Genomic DNA, 16470 nt, shown 5'->3' with positions numbered 1-16470 from the left:
TCATTATTAGCTACTTGGGAAAAAATGGAGAAAATTTAATAGTTAGTGTATCGAATACTTTCACGATGGAACATAAAATAATTTTTCCTTAATTAAAGAACGAATGACCATTTTCTTACAATCAGTGTTTTGGGAACTGGACTGGACTTAAAAACCGAAAAACCGGTCCAACCGGTCAGAACCGGTCAAGAACCGGTTGGACCGGCCAAGAACCGGAAAACCGGTTCAACCGGTTTTTCGAATTTTTTTTATTTTTTTTATTTTGAAAATTTAAATTTTTTTATTTTTAAACCTTAGATTTAATATTTGTATATATAAATACATTATTATTTAAAATTTCTACTTCATTTAAATTTTTTTTAATAATTATTGGTTTTTAAAGAAATAAATAGTTTATTATTTAAATAATTTATAACTATAATTGATATTTTAAATATATTTACATATTTATTTAGCTTTTAACTATGTTAAATATATATTTTATGTCTATTTATATAATTTTTGAGTTTTTAAAAAATCAAAATATATTATTTATTATATTAAATTATATAAACGGTTTTTCGGTTCGACCGTCCGGTTAAAACGGTCCGACCGGTTGGACCATTTTTTTTAAGTAAATCGGTTCGATCACCGGTCCGGTTATGAAAAACTGCTTACAATGATCAAGCGATGCATGCAACCATGTCAGTCATTATCTAGGTATAATGATTCATCATATGCATAATTTTGTTACTCGATGGCCGTTTATCGAAAATAAGATCTCATAAGGATGTTGTCTTAAGAGTACCTTCGAATATGAATATTTATGGGTGGATTAGTGTTCAGTCCTTAAATTAAAAAACAAATTAAAAATCAGTCACTTGTCAGAAAAAAGGTTGTTTGCACTTCCTGGACCCACATTATTATTTTTGAATAAAATTGAGTACAAAACATTGAAAATATGGTACAAGTACATGATATTTGAGCACTAATTATTCAAGATCGAGTACAAAAAATAAAATTTTTAGTATAAAATCTAAACAACTTTATTAATGTGAACTTGCAACATATGTTTGAGTATTCAAAAATCATATATTTGTACCAGATCTAACACATTGGGTACTTCAATATCATATATGAGTATCATATTTTCAATGTTTGTACTAATTTCCATCCAAATAAAATAAATGTGTTATTAATAATAATATTTTTTTAGTACTCAAAAATTATATATTTGTACCAGATCTAACTTATTTGATACTCAAAATCTCATATATTAGTACCGTATTTATAATATTTTGTACCGATTGTCATATAAAGAAAACAAATGTGTCATTATATCAATATTTGTTTACAAATTTTAGTACTCAAAAATAATAAATTAGTACCATCATTTAAAACAGTTGGTATTCAAATATCATGTACGTGTACCATATTTTTCATGTTTTGTATCGAATTTCATCCATAACAAAACATGTGGGCCCAGGGAGTTTAAACAAATTTTTTTTTTGACAGAGACTGATGATCAATTTAGGTTTAGGATTGGGGACAGAATTATAAATTACCGATTTATTAATAGTACATGTCAGATTCATATTATTTTTCTCCAGTAAACAATATAGCCTTCTTCTGACGTAACATGAAATCTAACTACCATATTATTTTTCTCCAGTGAACAGTATAACCTTCTTCTGACGTAACATGAAATCTAACTACTACTACTGCTACTAATACTGTAGTACCCCGTAACCGAAATTGGTAATTAAGAGATTAATTATGTTAATTAAACCAATTTGGTATCTGAAGGATCGGAAGCTCCGATGCAGGATCGGAAGCTCTGATCGATATTACGTCATGCATGACGTGTGACAGGATCGGAAACTCTGATCGGGATCGGAAGCTCCGATCGCCCTATCCGAAGTCAACCAGTGAGATTTTGACATGTGGCAGATAAGGATGTTTGGAAGCTCCGATGGCAGGATCGGACGTTCCGATCAAGAATCGGAAGTTCCGATCGAGGATCGGAGGTTCCGATCGATGCCTATAAATATAAGGTCCGAGATATTCATTTCTTGCCAATTCCGAATTCTCTCCTTCGCCCTCGTGGTCCTATTTTAGGGCTTTGGGTACTCTTATTTTAAGAGTTGGAGTAGGGTATTTGTTTTAGTATAGTCAGACAGTGTCTGACATAGTAGCGGAGCAGTGCTCGTGTTGTAAAGCCGTGTTCGAGGCTGTGGATTCGCAGCAGGGGAGTGCCCTAGTTGCGGGATAGTCGACATCAGTGGGATGACGACGGACGCAGGTATATCTATGGTCTCCTTAAATTATTTAGGAGTATGCAATAGCTTAGTTAAGACTTTTAGAGCTTATTGAATGATGCATGGGTATTTTCATTGTAGACTTGATGATAGGCTTGGAACCTAGAGTGGGACTACTAGGACTGCCTTAGAAAGATACGTAAGTACTGACTGAGATTGCCAGCGGATATGCATGCTTATATGTTGCATTTATGTGGTTGCATGTTATTATTGTTATGCGGCATGTGCATATCATCTTGTGCATGTACATCTGTATATCTTTCGAGATGAGCCAGTTAGGGTTGCTCAGCCCTGTTAGGACGTTTGATATCGAGTACCCTTAGGTACTGATACCTCAAGGACTCCATGGTCCGCGTTCGGGATTCGAGAATGAGTGGTCGCACACAGTGGTTAGCTACCCCAATGTGACAAGCTTATATCCCAGGCGCCAGTTTGAGCAGTTTGTATACAGTTATCCCAGATATGGATACCCGGTCATTTGCATGCATCATATTTGTATGTTTATCCGTGCTTTCGTATTGAGCTTAGAGCTCACGTCCAGTATTTTTTGTGTATCTGGATAACCTATTCGATGAGGCAGGTATAGGTGCAGGATTGAGCACCAGGAGCCTGGAGTAGCCGGTGACCTTGAAGACAGCAGGATTAGCTGTAGGTTTTATTTAAAGTAATTCGATTGGGTTGTATAAATCGATTTTGATTAGCCGGTTGTATTCTGCCGGTCTACTTGTATTTAGTCTTCCGCAGCAATTTGATTTAATGCATGCTTAATTATGCTCTTAACTCTGATTAGGTAGTGGATCCGGGTCGGGTCGCTACATTTATGGTATCAGAGCAACTGCATGCAAGGGACTTAGGAAATTGATAATAAGACTTCTTGATTATCCTTGTAGGATTGATTGAGGCTAACGAAAGAAAATTTGATTCTTCATTGCCAAGGTTTGTGGCAGAAGTTTTTACTATAAGGAATGCAACAGTGATGAGAACACCAGTAGTAGCATATCGATAGATAGACTGACTGCTGTGGACGGTTCATCATTCGATGCATTGGAATGTTGATCGAAGAACATATGGATTCCAGCCAGGGAAGACTGGAAGAGAAGATCGGTTATATCGCGTCAGATACCTCTAAAGGCTTTTTGGAATGAATGGTGTTTCGTAATCCATGTGGTTCCAGTCCTTGAAGATTCTCCACTCTTAGTTGGAGAGATTGTCAGATAGACTTTCACCAGAGAATGCCTCGAGTGCCTAAAACATGACAAGTTTCGAAAGTGAGGTCTTTAACCTCGTGCAGAACATGGTTTTGCCGGTATGCTTGTATTGATGCTTTTGATAGGCATACGGAAAACTTCATGTTCAAAAGCATGATTTAGATACAAGAAGAACGCTGATGGTAGATCGTGAGCAGAAGAAGCCGACTGACATGCACTGACGCAGAGCATAGCTGGTTAGCTATCACGTGCCATTTCTCCGGAGTTCTTCGCTGGAGGACATGTAGAGAGACTTGGACGGAAGTATGCTTGTATCGATGCGTGTGTCGATTGGAAGCTTCATGCTCAAGGAGTGAAGACAAGTTCGACGATTTTAAATATTGTATTGATGTATTTGTAAACAGTATTTCAGTTGTAATGAATCATCAGAATTTGGTTGTATATGTTCAAGTTATTGGATGTACATTTTGTTGTATTTTGAATACTGTATGTATTACATGGGATTGTAATAAAGGAAATTGTACATTACTTGAAGTAATGATACATATTTTACTTATTCAAAGATTCATGTTTGATTACAAGTAATGTTACTAAGTTTGGCTTGGAATTAGTTGACTAATAAACTAGGATAGCTCATGGATTTTGAGTAAGTCAACGGTAACGGATTGACATGGGGTTAGTCTAGGTATCTTCCTAGGGCTGACCTAATTAGTCGTTTGACTGAGTTAGTGCCATTGATGAGGTAATTCATCTGGGAGCATGGAAATATCGATCTTGTTTGGAATTTTGAGTTTTTGTTCTAAGTTGTTTCCTTAGGACAGTAGTCTGATTGACCTACATAGGTTGAGACTTCGTGATGATGGGATTTCATCGGGATACCAAGTCGGGTATATGCCGAGAGTTGTGGACTAGGACCATGACTAGACATGATGGAGCGCGACCCTATGCCAGTATTACTCTGGGAGTCTTTCGTACTTCGGGGAATGCCTGGAAGCCTTCGTGCTTCAGGATTTGGCGGTGGAAAGGCTACTTAGTCTAGAGTTTTGGTAACAGTCACGATGGGGTATGACATTGGATTGGATACCTGGTTAGGTGTCAGCGGTTTAGATATCGTCTGACTATCGTCAGAGATATTGGCTTGCAGTCTTGTCACAAGGACCAGTCTTGGAGGGATTTTCCTTGACGAATACGTACTCTGAACAGATAGTTTTAGTCTATTGGATACTACTAGACTAGTGGATCTAGTCGGGGTTTGGATGCTCTTGTGATAGGGGCTATCCAGGAGTTTTGGTTTGTGAAATTCCTGAAACATTTGACTCGGAGATGAGTGGTTTTCAGCATTAATGGTTTCCTTCAGTGATAGATTATATCCGATGCTAAGGATTGTACATGACTATTTGAGGCGTGAGGATAACGTGAGTCATGCCAGTGTACACTTGGTGGTGATTTCAGGTGGGACACCGTGGCAAGTAACCTCAGTCTCGATTTGTTGCAGTCTTAGCAAGAGATATAGTTATCAGGAGCAAGTTTAGCGACAGTTGGTAGTGAGTCAGTATCGATGCGAGATTGGTACTGGTGACTACTAATAGCTATTGTCTGACTTTGTCAGATATAGGTGAGTTGAATCAGCTGTGATTCTTTTGATTCCAACTATTTGGAATATGCGGATGTATGGCCGTGATATCATGATTATTGATCGAGCCATGTGAGATTTCAAATGACCAAGACCTGGCGGATGGTTGCCATATTTTGGTGGTACTGACAAGTTGTGTGATAGTCACAACTTATCGACGAGGTCGATTGGTGGAGTAGATCAGTAATTAAGATATCATGAACCGAGAGATACTTGGGACGAGACTATAAGCCATCGTGCTTATGAGTTTGGATCCTTTAAGTAAATGTCTCGGAACAGTAAGAGAATTATTTGCATTCAGGATTCTCGGGTGGTTGAGATTTTCGGAGTGCAGTCGTTTGGAATTTCAAGTTTGATAGATCACGGGAGGTGATTGCATGTTTTGACTTTGGTAAGTCATGGCTAGTTCGATAACTCGAGTAAAGTTATCAGTGGTAAGAGAAGGCATAATTGATCTGAACATTGCTTGGTATTAGCAATGGTTGACCCAGTTTTGGAAATAGAATTGTTCCATGCTATTGGATTATAGTTTTGGGAACTGTTAGCCGAATACTTGATTAGGCATCTCCAGCAGTTTTCTCGAAGGATTTTCGTTAAATTGTGATTCGACGAGTGTTGCGGAATTCAATGAGCATTAGCAGGCCGATATCAGTTGTTTATTCGTGGGATAATACGACAGCTGAGACTGTGTTCAGAGTCTAGTGAGATTGTTGTCGGTGATTTCCCAGTACGTTCTGATGTGCTATGCCATTGAGGTGTTGGGATCGACCGAGATCTATCGGGTAAATTCGTTGGTTTATCGCATGTGTCATGGATTGCGCGAAGGGTTGAGGTGAACTAGTTTTGTTCATCTTGGTAGCAAGTCAAGTGTGACTTGGGATTGTTATCTATGGTTGGATAACCAGTGTTGCAAATTCAATTAATATCTCGAGTGACGAGATAGTGGTGATCTCTAATCTAGACTACTAATGTTGTAGATGTTGCGGTCCCATCTATGTGTTCAGCATTATAGCGGTGACATTCTTTGAGGATATTAGTCAGCATCGAAGAAAATAAGTACGGAATGTAAGTCTGTCGATGCTAGGAACTTTTGGGATTGGTTGTTATCTGTGGCAGGACGTCAAGTGGGAATCGATTGGTTAACACTTGCGGTTACTTCTGGGATTTGATATCAGTGTTAGACCAGTGGAGATACAGGTTGGTTGTATCTGGTCTTCTCGTTAGTACGAACTGATTCTAGCAAGAGAGATAGTCGGTATCAAGTGGTATACTTGACGAGGAACTATCACTGCTAAGATTCGTAGGAACAGTGAGTATTCGAAGAGCAGTCGAGAGCACTCTATTGATCGCAAGGATCGGTTATACATCCGAAAGATCGTTCTACTTCATGGATGCCGGTGGGCATTGTCAGCGATCGAGACCCAGGTTTACTTCCATATTCTGGGGGAGTGTCCAGCGTGCTACGAGCACTGCTTTCAGTTTAAATACTGAATATCATCCAGAGACAGATGGTCAGATGGAGAGCGCTATCCATACCTTGGAGGACATGTTTTGGGCGTGTACTATGGATTTTTGGTTCAGTTTAGCCAGATCAGTTGTCATTGATTAAGTTCGCGTACAACAAAAGGTACCATCGTAGCATTGGGAGGACACCTGTTGAGGCATTGTACGGGCGACTTGTCATACTCCATTCTTCTAGAAAGAAGTGGGGGAGACAGTATTTTTGAGAATGTCACTTTTTCGTAAGATTCTCAGATTTAGTCTTAAAGGCAAGTTGTCTCCCAGGTTTATCGGTCCGTTTGAGATCTTGGAGAATATTGACGATTTCGCTTATCGACTAGCTTTGCCACCGCATCTTTCCAGTATTCACGACGTGTTTCACGTAACACTGATGCGATGGTATGTGGCGGATGAGTCTCATATTCTGAAGCGGTCTGAGGTTCAAGTGAGCAAGGATTTGACCTATGCTGAGAAACCTATTCGTATCCTGGATTATAAGGATAAGGTTTTACGGAACAAAGTCATTCCTTTAGTTTTAGTTCAGTGGCAGCGCCACTGAGGAAGCTACTTGGGAGCTTGAAGAAAGGATGCATGAAGACCATCCTGAGTTGTTTTGATTTCAGTTTTGAGTTGTATTCGGTTGTAACGTTTGATTTGAATAAGGAATGTTTCTGTACCTTGTATTGCATTCGGTACTTAAGATCTATTTTCGAGGAAGAAATATCTTAAGTGGGGGAGAATGTAGTACCCCGTAACCGAAATTGGTAATTAAGAGATTAATTATGTTAATTAAACCAATTTGGTATCTGAAGGATCGGAAGCTCCGATGCAGGATCGGAAGCTCCGATTGATATTACATCATGCATGACGTGTGGCAGGATCGGAAACTCCGATCGGGATCGGAAGCTCCGATCGCCCTATCCGAAGTCAACCAGTGAGATTTTGACATGTGGCAGATAAGGATGTTCGGAAGCTCCGATGGCAGGATCGGACGTTCCGATCAAGAATCGGAAGTTTCGATCGAGGATCGGAGGTTCCGATCGATGCCTATAAATATAAGGTCCGAGGCGTTCATTTCTTGCCAATTCCGAATTCTCTCCTTCGCCCTCGTGGTCCTATTTTAGGGCTTTGAGTACTCTTATTTTAAGAGTTGGAGTAGGGTATTTGTTTTAGTATAGTCAGACAGTGTCTGACATAGTAGCGGAGCAGTGCTCGTGTTGTAAAGCCGTGTTCGAGGCTGTGGATTTGCAGCATGGGAGTGCCCTAGTTGCGGGATAGTCGTCATCAGTGGGCTGACGACGGACGCAGGTATAGCTATGGTCTCCTTAGATTATTTAGGAGTATGCAATAGCTTAGTTAAGACTTTTAGAGCTTATTGAATGATGCATGGGTATTTGCATTGTAGACTTGATGATAGGCTTGGAACATAGAGTGGAACTACTATGACTGCCTTAGAAAGGTACGTAAGTACTGACTGAGATTGCCAGCGGATATGCATGCTTATATGTTGCATTTATGTGGTTGCATGTTATTATTGTTATGCGGCATGTGCATATCATCTTGTGCCTGTACATCTGTATATCTTTCGAGATGAGCCAGTTAGGGTTGCTCAGCCCTGTTAGGACGTTTGATATCAAGTACCCTTAGGTACTGATACCTCAAGGACTCCGTGGTCCGCGTCCGGGATTCGGGAATGAGTGGTCGTACACAGTGGTTAGGTACCCCGATGTGACAAGCTTATATCCCAGGCGCCAGTTTGAGCAGTTTGTATACAGTTATCCCAAATATGGATACCCGGTCATTTGCATGCATCATATTTGTATGTTTATCCGTGCTTTCGTATTGAGCTTAGAGCTCACGTCCAGTATTTTCTGTGTATCTGGATACCCTATTAGATGGGGCAGGTATAGGTGCAGGATTGAGCATCAGGAGCCTGGAGTAGCCGGCAACATTGAAGACAGCAGGATTAGCTGTAGGTTTTATTTAAAGTAATTCGATTGGGTTGTATAAATCGAGTTTTATTAGCCGGTTGTATTCTGCAGGTCTATTTGTAGGATATTAGATGGGGCAGGTATAGGTCCACAACAATTTGATTTAATGCATGCTTAATTATGCTCTTAACTCTGATTAGGTAGTGGATCCGGGTCGGGTCGCTACAAATACAACTACGACGACCACCACTACGACGACTACCACCACCACGACTACTACTACTACGACTACAACCCCACAATCCGGATATCATCATGATACATGTCGAAGAATTTGGCTCGGCATCGAACCACCAAGATCTGATTCCTTTATGCCCTGACCTGTTCAGGGGCACCACCTCAGGAATGGTAGAGTTTATCGAGTTGAACTCCACGACCTTGAGATGGGGACTTTGGGGACTTTGGAGCATCTCGGGGTGCAGGGGTATTGTCTGGGCCGAGCTCCCCTAGGCTTTCCCTCTTGATTGAGAAGTTGCTTTCTTCTTCTCAATCATCCGTCTCAGTGTAGCATCCATGACTCATTTTTTCGTGAAAAAATAAGGAGGAAGGTTTAAAAAAATCGGGCTACAAGGGCGGGGAAGGGCCTTACCTAAGTTTCCTCGGATCGAAACGTTGGCCGAGCTGAGCCCATGATAGCAGAGCAGATCTTCCGCAAGAAAGATGGAAGTATCGAAGCACCTTTTAATAAGTAGCACTTTTATTAGTATAGTAGCAACTTTATTTAAATTTACACTATCAACTACTATACACATACATATACATACACGTATACACATCTATCACACAATTTAAACCCTATAACACACACTAAGTCTAACTAGCAACTACACGCCTTTCTCCTTCTCCCATGAGAGCCGCCGCCCCCTTGTTTCTTCTTCACCTAGAGCCGCCGCCTCCTTCTCCCTCGCCGGCCAGAACTCGATGCCTCCTCAAGGAAAAGTTCTCATCTTCTCCTCCTCTCCATTTCAAGCTAGGTATTGGGTAATATTTCGAAAATGAAGGCAAGTATAAGCATTTTCTTGGCCACCTTGCAAAGATATTATGTTGTATGTTTGTTTTTTTCCTTATATATATTGCGAGTTTCTTGCAAATTTAAGCATGGGTTTCGAATTTCCTCAAATTTTCTGTAGGGTACATGGCTGATTTTTTGAAATTTAGGTGTGATTATTGATGTAATGAGTTATGTTAGGTGTGTTGGATGATCCTTGAAGATGGCTAATGATATTTCAAGATTTTTACCCAATTTCAAGAGTAGTGCTAGTTTAATATTCGAATCTTTGCCAAAAATCAGAATAGATCATGTTATGTTTCGAAAATTGGTGTGTTCTTGATGATAAAATGGGTCAAGCCTTGTGTGTTGATTGAAGCTTAAGGGGCTTGTTCAAATTTTGAAATTTGTTAGCCCTCTACTTGCGTCGTTTGTGCTCATTTCTGAAATTTGGATGAATAATGCCTAAGGGCTTCCCTTGCTATGAGTTTTGTGCTCGTTTTGGTATGTTTTATGTGTTTTGATGGTGGTAGTAATTGGTTTAAGGGCTGGTCATGGAAAGTGCCGCAAAGGCTACGGTATGGTTGTTGGTTGTTAGTGTAGTTTGGTATTTGGTGCTATTAAGGGGCTGGTCAAACCATGGGCTGTCCCGGGGGCTAGGTGTAGTGACCTAACCTGGATCCACTAACTAATCAGAGTTAAGATAAAGCTCATGAAATAAATACTTAAAGCGTAAGGAGCGGACAATTTAAAATACAACAAATCCAATCGACAGAATACAACCGACGATAGCACATGTGTATAAATACCATTATACAACCAAATCGAAGGTTCAAGGTAAACAAATCCATACCCTCTAAAGCTACACTACTCTAGGATCCTCAATCCTGCTGAGAGCCACCTAAACCATCCAGCATCAAAACTGCCCCGCCACAAGGTACACCACAATACCTAAACACAGGGGCGTGAGCGACAACACTCAATATGAAAGCAATGATATATGTACAAATATGCGCACACAGATGATTTGAAATCCCAGGTAAAACACTTGCTCAATGCGCCAAGAATATACAGTACCGGCTAGAGAGCTACTCCGCGGGGTACTCGTATATTCTATATCAGGGTTGAGCCAACCCCATCCTGACTCGAATCCAAAACAAGATACAAGTCCCATATGGAATCTTTCATGCATGACTCGAGTCCAACTTGAGATCATTGTTCCCTATGGAAACTGTCAATGACTCACATCTCGCGGAATGCAGTCATACGTAAAATTGTGCATGTGCTAAGCGGTAAAACATGCTTAAAACATAATAAAACATATAGCACATACTCATGCAACATACATGCAAATATATCATGCCGGCTATCTCGGTCAGTACTTACATACCTCTAACACTGCTGGTAAAAACTTAGATTCGCTGGTCTAGACTCCAAGCCAACTAGTCCAGTTACTGCTACTACAAGGCAATTACCCATGCATTATTAATTAAGCTCTAAAAGCCTTAACTAAGCTATTGCATACTCCTAAATATTTTTAGGAAGCCAAAGTTATATCTGCGTCCGTCGTTAGCCCTTTGCTGTCGATAGCCTCAAAACTAGGCCACAGCTCCGCTACGACGTCTAGATCGCTGCGCCACTTCCGACATCCCGATAGGACGCCTAGATCTCCCTAGATCTGAGTTAGAAAGCCTAGGAATCAAGAGAGAAGAGAGGAGAGAGGTGCAAGGAAATGAGCTCTCGGACCCTCTATTAATAGGCGAAGTTCGGGCCGTCCGAACTCGACTTCGGATCCTCCGTTCCTGACTTTGGAGCCTCCGATTCTGGCTTTGGATCCTCCGAAGTCACATCAGAGATGTAACCCATGATGCATTACCTTCAGAGCCTCCGATCCGAGTTAGGATCCTCCGAACCCGTTCGGATCCTTCGATCTTAGGTTCGGATCCTCCGAACCCTCGGAACCTTTCCGACCATTTTCGAGTGTTCTGGATCCATTTATGGACTCCATTAATCCATTTGGAATTTTCTTAATCATGTTTTATTAAATCTAAACATGATCACTTGATTAATTATCCATTAATCATGAATTCTGGATACAGGTTACTATATTCTCCCCCACTTAAGAAATTTTGTCCTCGAAATTTAAGTCAGAGGAAAAGTACGAAACTCACAAGGTTCTTTATTACAACTGAACATCACAATGTACAAATCATTCTTACAAAGAAAAGTACAAAACATCAAAACAACTCTGGATGCTCAGCTCGCATCCGGCTCTCCAGTTCCCAAGTTGCTTCTTCAGTTCCTCTACGCTGCCACTGCACCATCACTAGAGGTATGCTCTTATTGCGAAGCACCTTGTCTTTTCTGTCAAGAATCCTGAGAGGTTTCTCCACGTAGACATATTTTGATACAGTTTCACCTCAGTCGGATGCAAGATGTGCGAATCATCCTCCACGTACTGTCTCAACAACGACACGTCAAACACATCATGGATACTGGAAAGATACGGTGGCAAAGCTAAACTATAAGTCACATCTCCAACTTTCTCAAGAATCTCGAATGGACCAATAAATCTCGGTGAAAACTTGCCTTTGAGTCCAAATCTCATCACCTTGCGAAAAGGTGAAACTCGAAGGAACACATGTTCCCCTACCTCAAAATGTAGCGGTCTGCGGCGAGTGTTAGCATAACTAGCCTGTAGATCCTGTGATGCCTTAATCCTCTTATGGATCATTTCCACTGCATCGGTCATCTAGTGAATCATCTGAGGACCCTCAACGTGACGCTCTCCAACCTCGCTCCAAAACAAAGGTGTACGACAGCGATGTACATAAAGAGCCTCAAATGGTGTCATGCCAATGCTGTTGTGGTAACTGTTGTTATAAGCAAACTCCACTAACGCCAAGTGGTCATGCCACGCTGGACCAAAATCCATCACTGTTTCTCGAAGCATATCCTCGAGAGTACGAATAGTCCTCTCACTCTGCCCGTCGATCTCTAGGTGGTAAGCTGTACTCAAACTTAGAGTAGTGCTCAGAGCCCGCTGGAAGCTACCCCAGAACCTAGAGGTAAACCTCGGATCTCTATCGCTGACAATACTCAATGGAATTCCATGAAAACGAACAACCTCTTGCACATATAGATGTGTCATCCGATCAAAAGTAAATCCCGATTATAAGGCAAGAAATATGCGGACTTAGACAATCGATCAACAATAACCCAAATAGCATCACAGTTCCTGGAAGACGTCGGTAAATGGGTAACAAAATCCATCTTCACATGCTCCCACTTCCATTCCGAAATCTCTAAGCTAGGAAGCAAACCACCGGGTCGTCGAAACTTTGACTTGACCTACTGACATACAAGGCATCGAGATACAAAATGGTAAACACTGTGCTTCGTTTCTTTCCACAAGAACCTCGTACGTAGATCCTTGTACATTTTCATGCTACCAGGGTGTACAAAAAATCTACTACGGTAAGCTTGAGATAGAATCTCCTCTCGTAATGTGGAATCATCAGGAACTACCATACGTCCAGAGAGACACAACAGACCATCATTCTTCAAATGAAAACCAGAAGTATTTCAATCCTGAGACAAACGGGTTAACTTCTGCATCTTCAGATCAATGGCCTGCGATTCACGTATACGAGTATACAAGGCTGGTTCAGTAAGAACTGTCGCAACGCGAACTCCTTGCTGTTCCTTCTTATGCCGAAAAGTGAAACCCAAGGAACAACACTCCTCTACCACTCGCTCAACTGAGCTGGTATGAAGCAAACTAACCTACACCTTACAGCTAAGAGCATCAGCAACAGGATTAGAAGTGCCTGGATGGTACTTGATTTCGCAATCATAGTCCTTCAGCAAATCCATCCAATGTTGTTGTCTCATATTCAACTTAGCCTGAGTGAACAAGTACTTCAAACTTTTATGATCAGTGAAGATCTCGAACTTCTCACCGTACAGATAATGACGCCATATCTTAAGAGCAAAGACAATGGCTACAAGCTCCAAATCGTGTACATGATAGTTCTCATCCTGAATATTCAATTGCCTAGAGGCATAGTCAATCACATGATGTAACGCCCCAAAATTATCTTAATGGACTTTATTTGAAATAATCAGAGATTTTAGAAGTCGAGGGCGGATTTGATTTTGATCAGGGACTAGAATGCAATTTTCAGAATTTTTAGGGACTAAAACGCAATTATTGGATTTATTAGATGTTTATAAGTGTTGTTGACTTTCTAATCACTCCATCTTCATCCCCTTCAACGTGATCCTCCATGGAAACCGCCCCTTTGTGATTTCAAGCTTTGGGATTTCCATTTTAGCTCGATCCGTCCGTTGGAATTTATTTCTGAAGGCAGATTAGCGATCACGACTGCGAGAGCTTCGTTCTATAGTAAGTTTTTTTTCGATCAACTAGACTTCTATTTTAGGATGTTGTTAGAATCGATTGAGTTTGGAGTATGTTGATCTTGGCAGAGTTCTGATCGTTTATTCTCTTTTGGTTTTGAAATAGAGCATCGTTCGGAATTGTTTTGATTTTTGAAAGATTATTTTGAAATTGGAGATTTTAGATTTGAAGGATTTGAATTGTTTTGATGATATTGAGATGATTATGAATTTATTGAATTGATATCTTGGTGTCTGCATTTCCGGTTTGATCAGTTGATAGCCGTTATACCGTCAGTTTGAGTTTTGGACTTCGTTCAATATTTTGATCGTATCGAGTTTGATTGAGCTTTTGGATGTAGATATTGATCCTTATGACTTCTTCTGTTATATTGAAGTGAAGTCAACAGATTTTCGAGATAGTAGCTTTGGTCAGTTTGGAAGATTGAAGTCGGTACAATATCGAATTTCTTATTTTATCAATCGAAGAAGTGTGATTGTGTTTTGAATGAATTTGATTGGATATTGATTATTATCCTTATTATTGATTTCATATTGAAGTACCTTCGAAGCGAATAAGGTAAAAGACGACTTAGACTTGAATGGAACGATTAACTCGAATTCGACTTGATTCGAGTGTTCCGAAGAAATCACATACTTGCATGATTGAATGCTTAATTGGAATCATGATTGAATGTTTATTTGGAAGCATGATTGAATGATTATTTGAATTGATGAATGAAAGCATGATTGAATGCTTATATGAATTGATGATTGAAATGATATTAGAATGCATGAGATGACATATGCATTCATATTGAGCCTTGATTCATTCAATTTGATTAGACGATCTAGAGATTGTAGTTGAGTGACCTGGTTGGAGATTTTATAACTTGTCAAATAAACTCTCTATAATGCTCTGGAGTCTAGAGGATTAAAATATGCCTCGTCCACCTCGAGAGGAGAGTTCGGTGTGATTGTTGGATATTTTAACCTCGGGATCCCAAACCGAATAAAGAAAGAAAGAAGAATTTCATTTGATTATCTGAGTCTGATAATCCAGAAGTTTTAAAGACATGCATATCATTTTAATTCAGTACTTGGATTAATTACTTGAATTCTATCGTGATGTGATAGATATATGGAAGTTGATCTATGTCATGACTTGATATGTTTACTTGATTTATATCTGAAGTTGATATATGACTTGGATTGATGCATGTCTTGATTGATATGTTTGATTTATACTGCATGATAGTCTCTTTTACTGGGAATATCGATTCTCACCGGATTATCCGGTTGTTGTCTTTGTTTGTATGTGTACTTGGCAACAGGTGGGGCAGGATCGAGTCAGAGATGACAGGGATAGAACGAAAATGAAGATTAGAAGTGAGACTTCGAGTTAGAATTGGAAATGCATGACAATCTAGTTTATGTTTTGAAATCATGTTAGAATTCGAATGTATTGTATTTGATTTTGAAGTATGGAATATTATAATCGATTATGAATGATGAGTATTGAAGTTTGTATGTTGATTGCATGTTGTTGAATTCAGAATTGAGCATGTTAGATTGATATTGGATTGAGTTGGAAAAAGAATTTTGAAAGAAAAAGAAACAGAGTTTTCTGGGCAGGGCATCTTGCTCGATCGGCAGACTCTTACCGATCGAGCGAGCACCCCTTTTAGCGAGGCAGAGGTTTGATATTTTGTGCCCGCTCGATCGGTAAGATTTTACCGATCGAGCGGGGGTCCTGTTTTAGTTTGGGAAGAGAAACTGGAATTCTCGGCCGCTCGATCGGTAAGAATTAACCGATCGAGCGGGCACTGTTCATAAACAAAAAAAAATAATTTTTTTTATTTGTTTTCCATCTTGGTTCTTGTATGATTTAGTTTGGATTATTAATAATTAGATGATTAGAATCGAGGTCTCACATTAAGTGGTATCAGAGAGATAAGATTCTTGGACTGAATTTAGAAGAGAGCGGGGTAGATTGAGTCCGCTTGAATTTAATTTCTCGTATGTGATTGATTAATTCTATGATTGAAGAATATGCGAGCATGCTTTACGATTGAGAATTATTTGAATTACATGGATATGTGATTTAATTTTTAAAGCATGAATTAATTGAGATACAAACTATTTCGGGTTACACTGAATACTCTTGAGATCGAATGAGTATGTCGAACTGAGGTTGTTGGACACCGGATAGATGTAATTGAGATGTTGTGTCCTAATCCTCTTGATTAAGATTTTCTACTCGGCAAGTTTGAACAGGATTCAACTAGTAGCGAACCCGATTGTACAGATTTGTTTTGTGACTGAACTGATGGAAGCATTACTGATGAGATTTCAGTCTGTTAACCCTTTAACTCTGAGGAGTTCTGAGAATGAGTTTGGGTGTGAAAGCTGATTAGAAGAGATCGATCAGTTGTTTGATTCTTTTAAACTA

At 39.8% G+C, this 16470-nt stretch overlaps 1 protein-coding gene across 1 annotated transcript; it reads right to left on the bottom strand.

Annotated features, from left to right (window-relative positions):
- Window positions 1-11759: 11759 nt before the first annotated feature.
- On the bottom strand, window positions 11760-12369 carry LOC140873866 (uncharacterized). Its single transcript, XM_073277142.1, has 2 exons — window positions 11972-12369; window positions 11760-11805 (listed from the first exon to the last, which is right to left on the bottom strand). The coding sequence occupies exons 1-2, from the start codon at window positions 12367-12369 to the stop codon at window positions 11760-11762; spliced, it is 444 nt and encodes a 147-aa protein (XP_073133243.1).
- Between the last annotated feature and the right edge of the window lie 4101 nt (window positions 12370-16470).

This window comes from Henckelia pumila, chromosome 1 (genome assembly GCF_033568475.1).
Source record: "Henckelia pumila isolate YLH828 chromosome 1, ASM3356847v2, whole genome shotgun sequence".
In the NCBI taxonomy this organism is placed as follows: Eukaryota; Viridiplantae; Streptophyta; class Magnoliopsida; order Lamiales; family Gesneriaceae; genus Henckelia; species Henckelia pumila.
Note: the sequence above shows the minus strand (reverse complement) of the source record. Positions and strands in the feature narration are given on the sequence as shown.

Bases quoted from the DNA above. Each gene is read 5' to 3' on its own strand.
- LOC140873866 (XM_073277142.1), bottom strand. From the start codon at position 12,369: ATGACCGATGCAGTGGAAATGATCCATAAGAGGATTAAGGCATCACAG. The intron at 11,806-11,971 runs GTGCTTCGCAAT...TGTGATGTTCAG, and splicing joins TTCTTGACAGAAAAGACAAG to TTGTAATAAAGAACCTTGTG.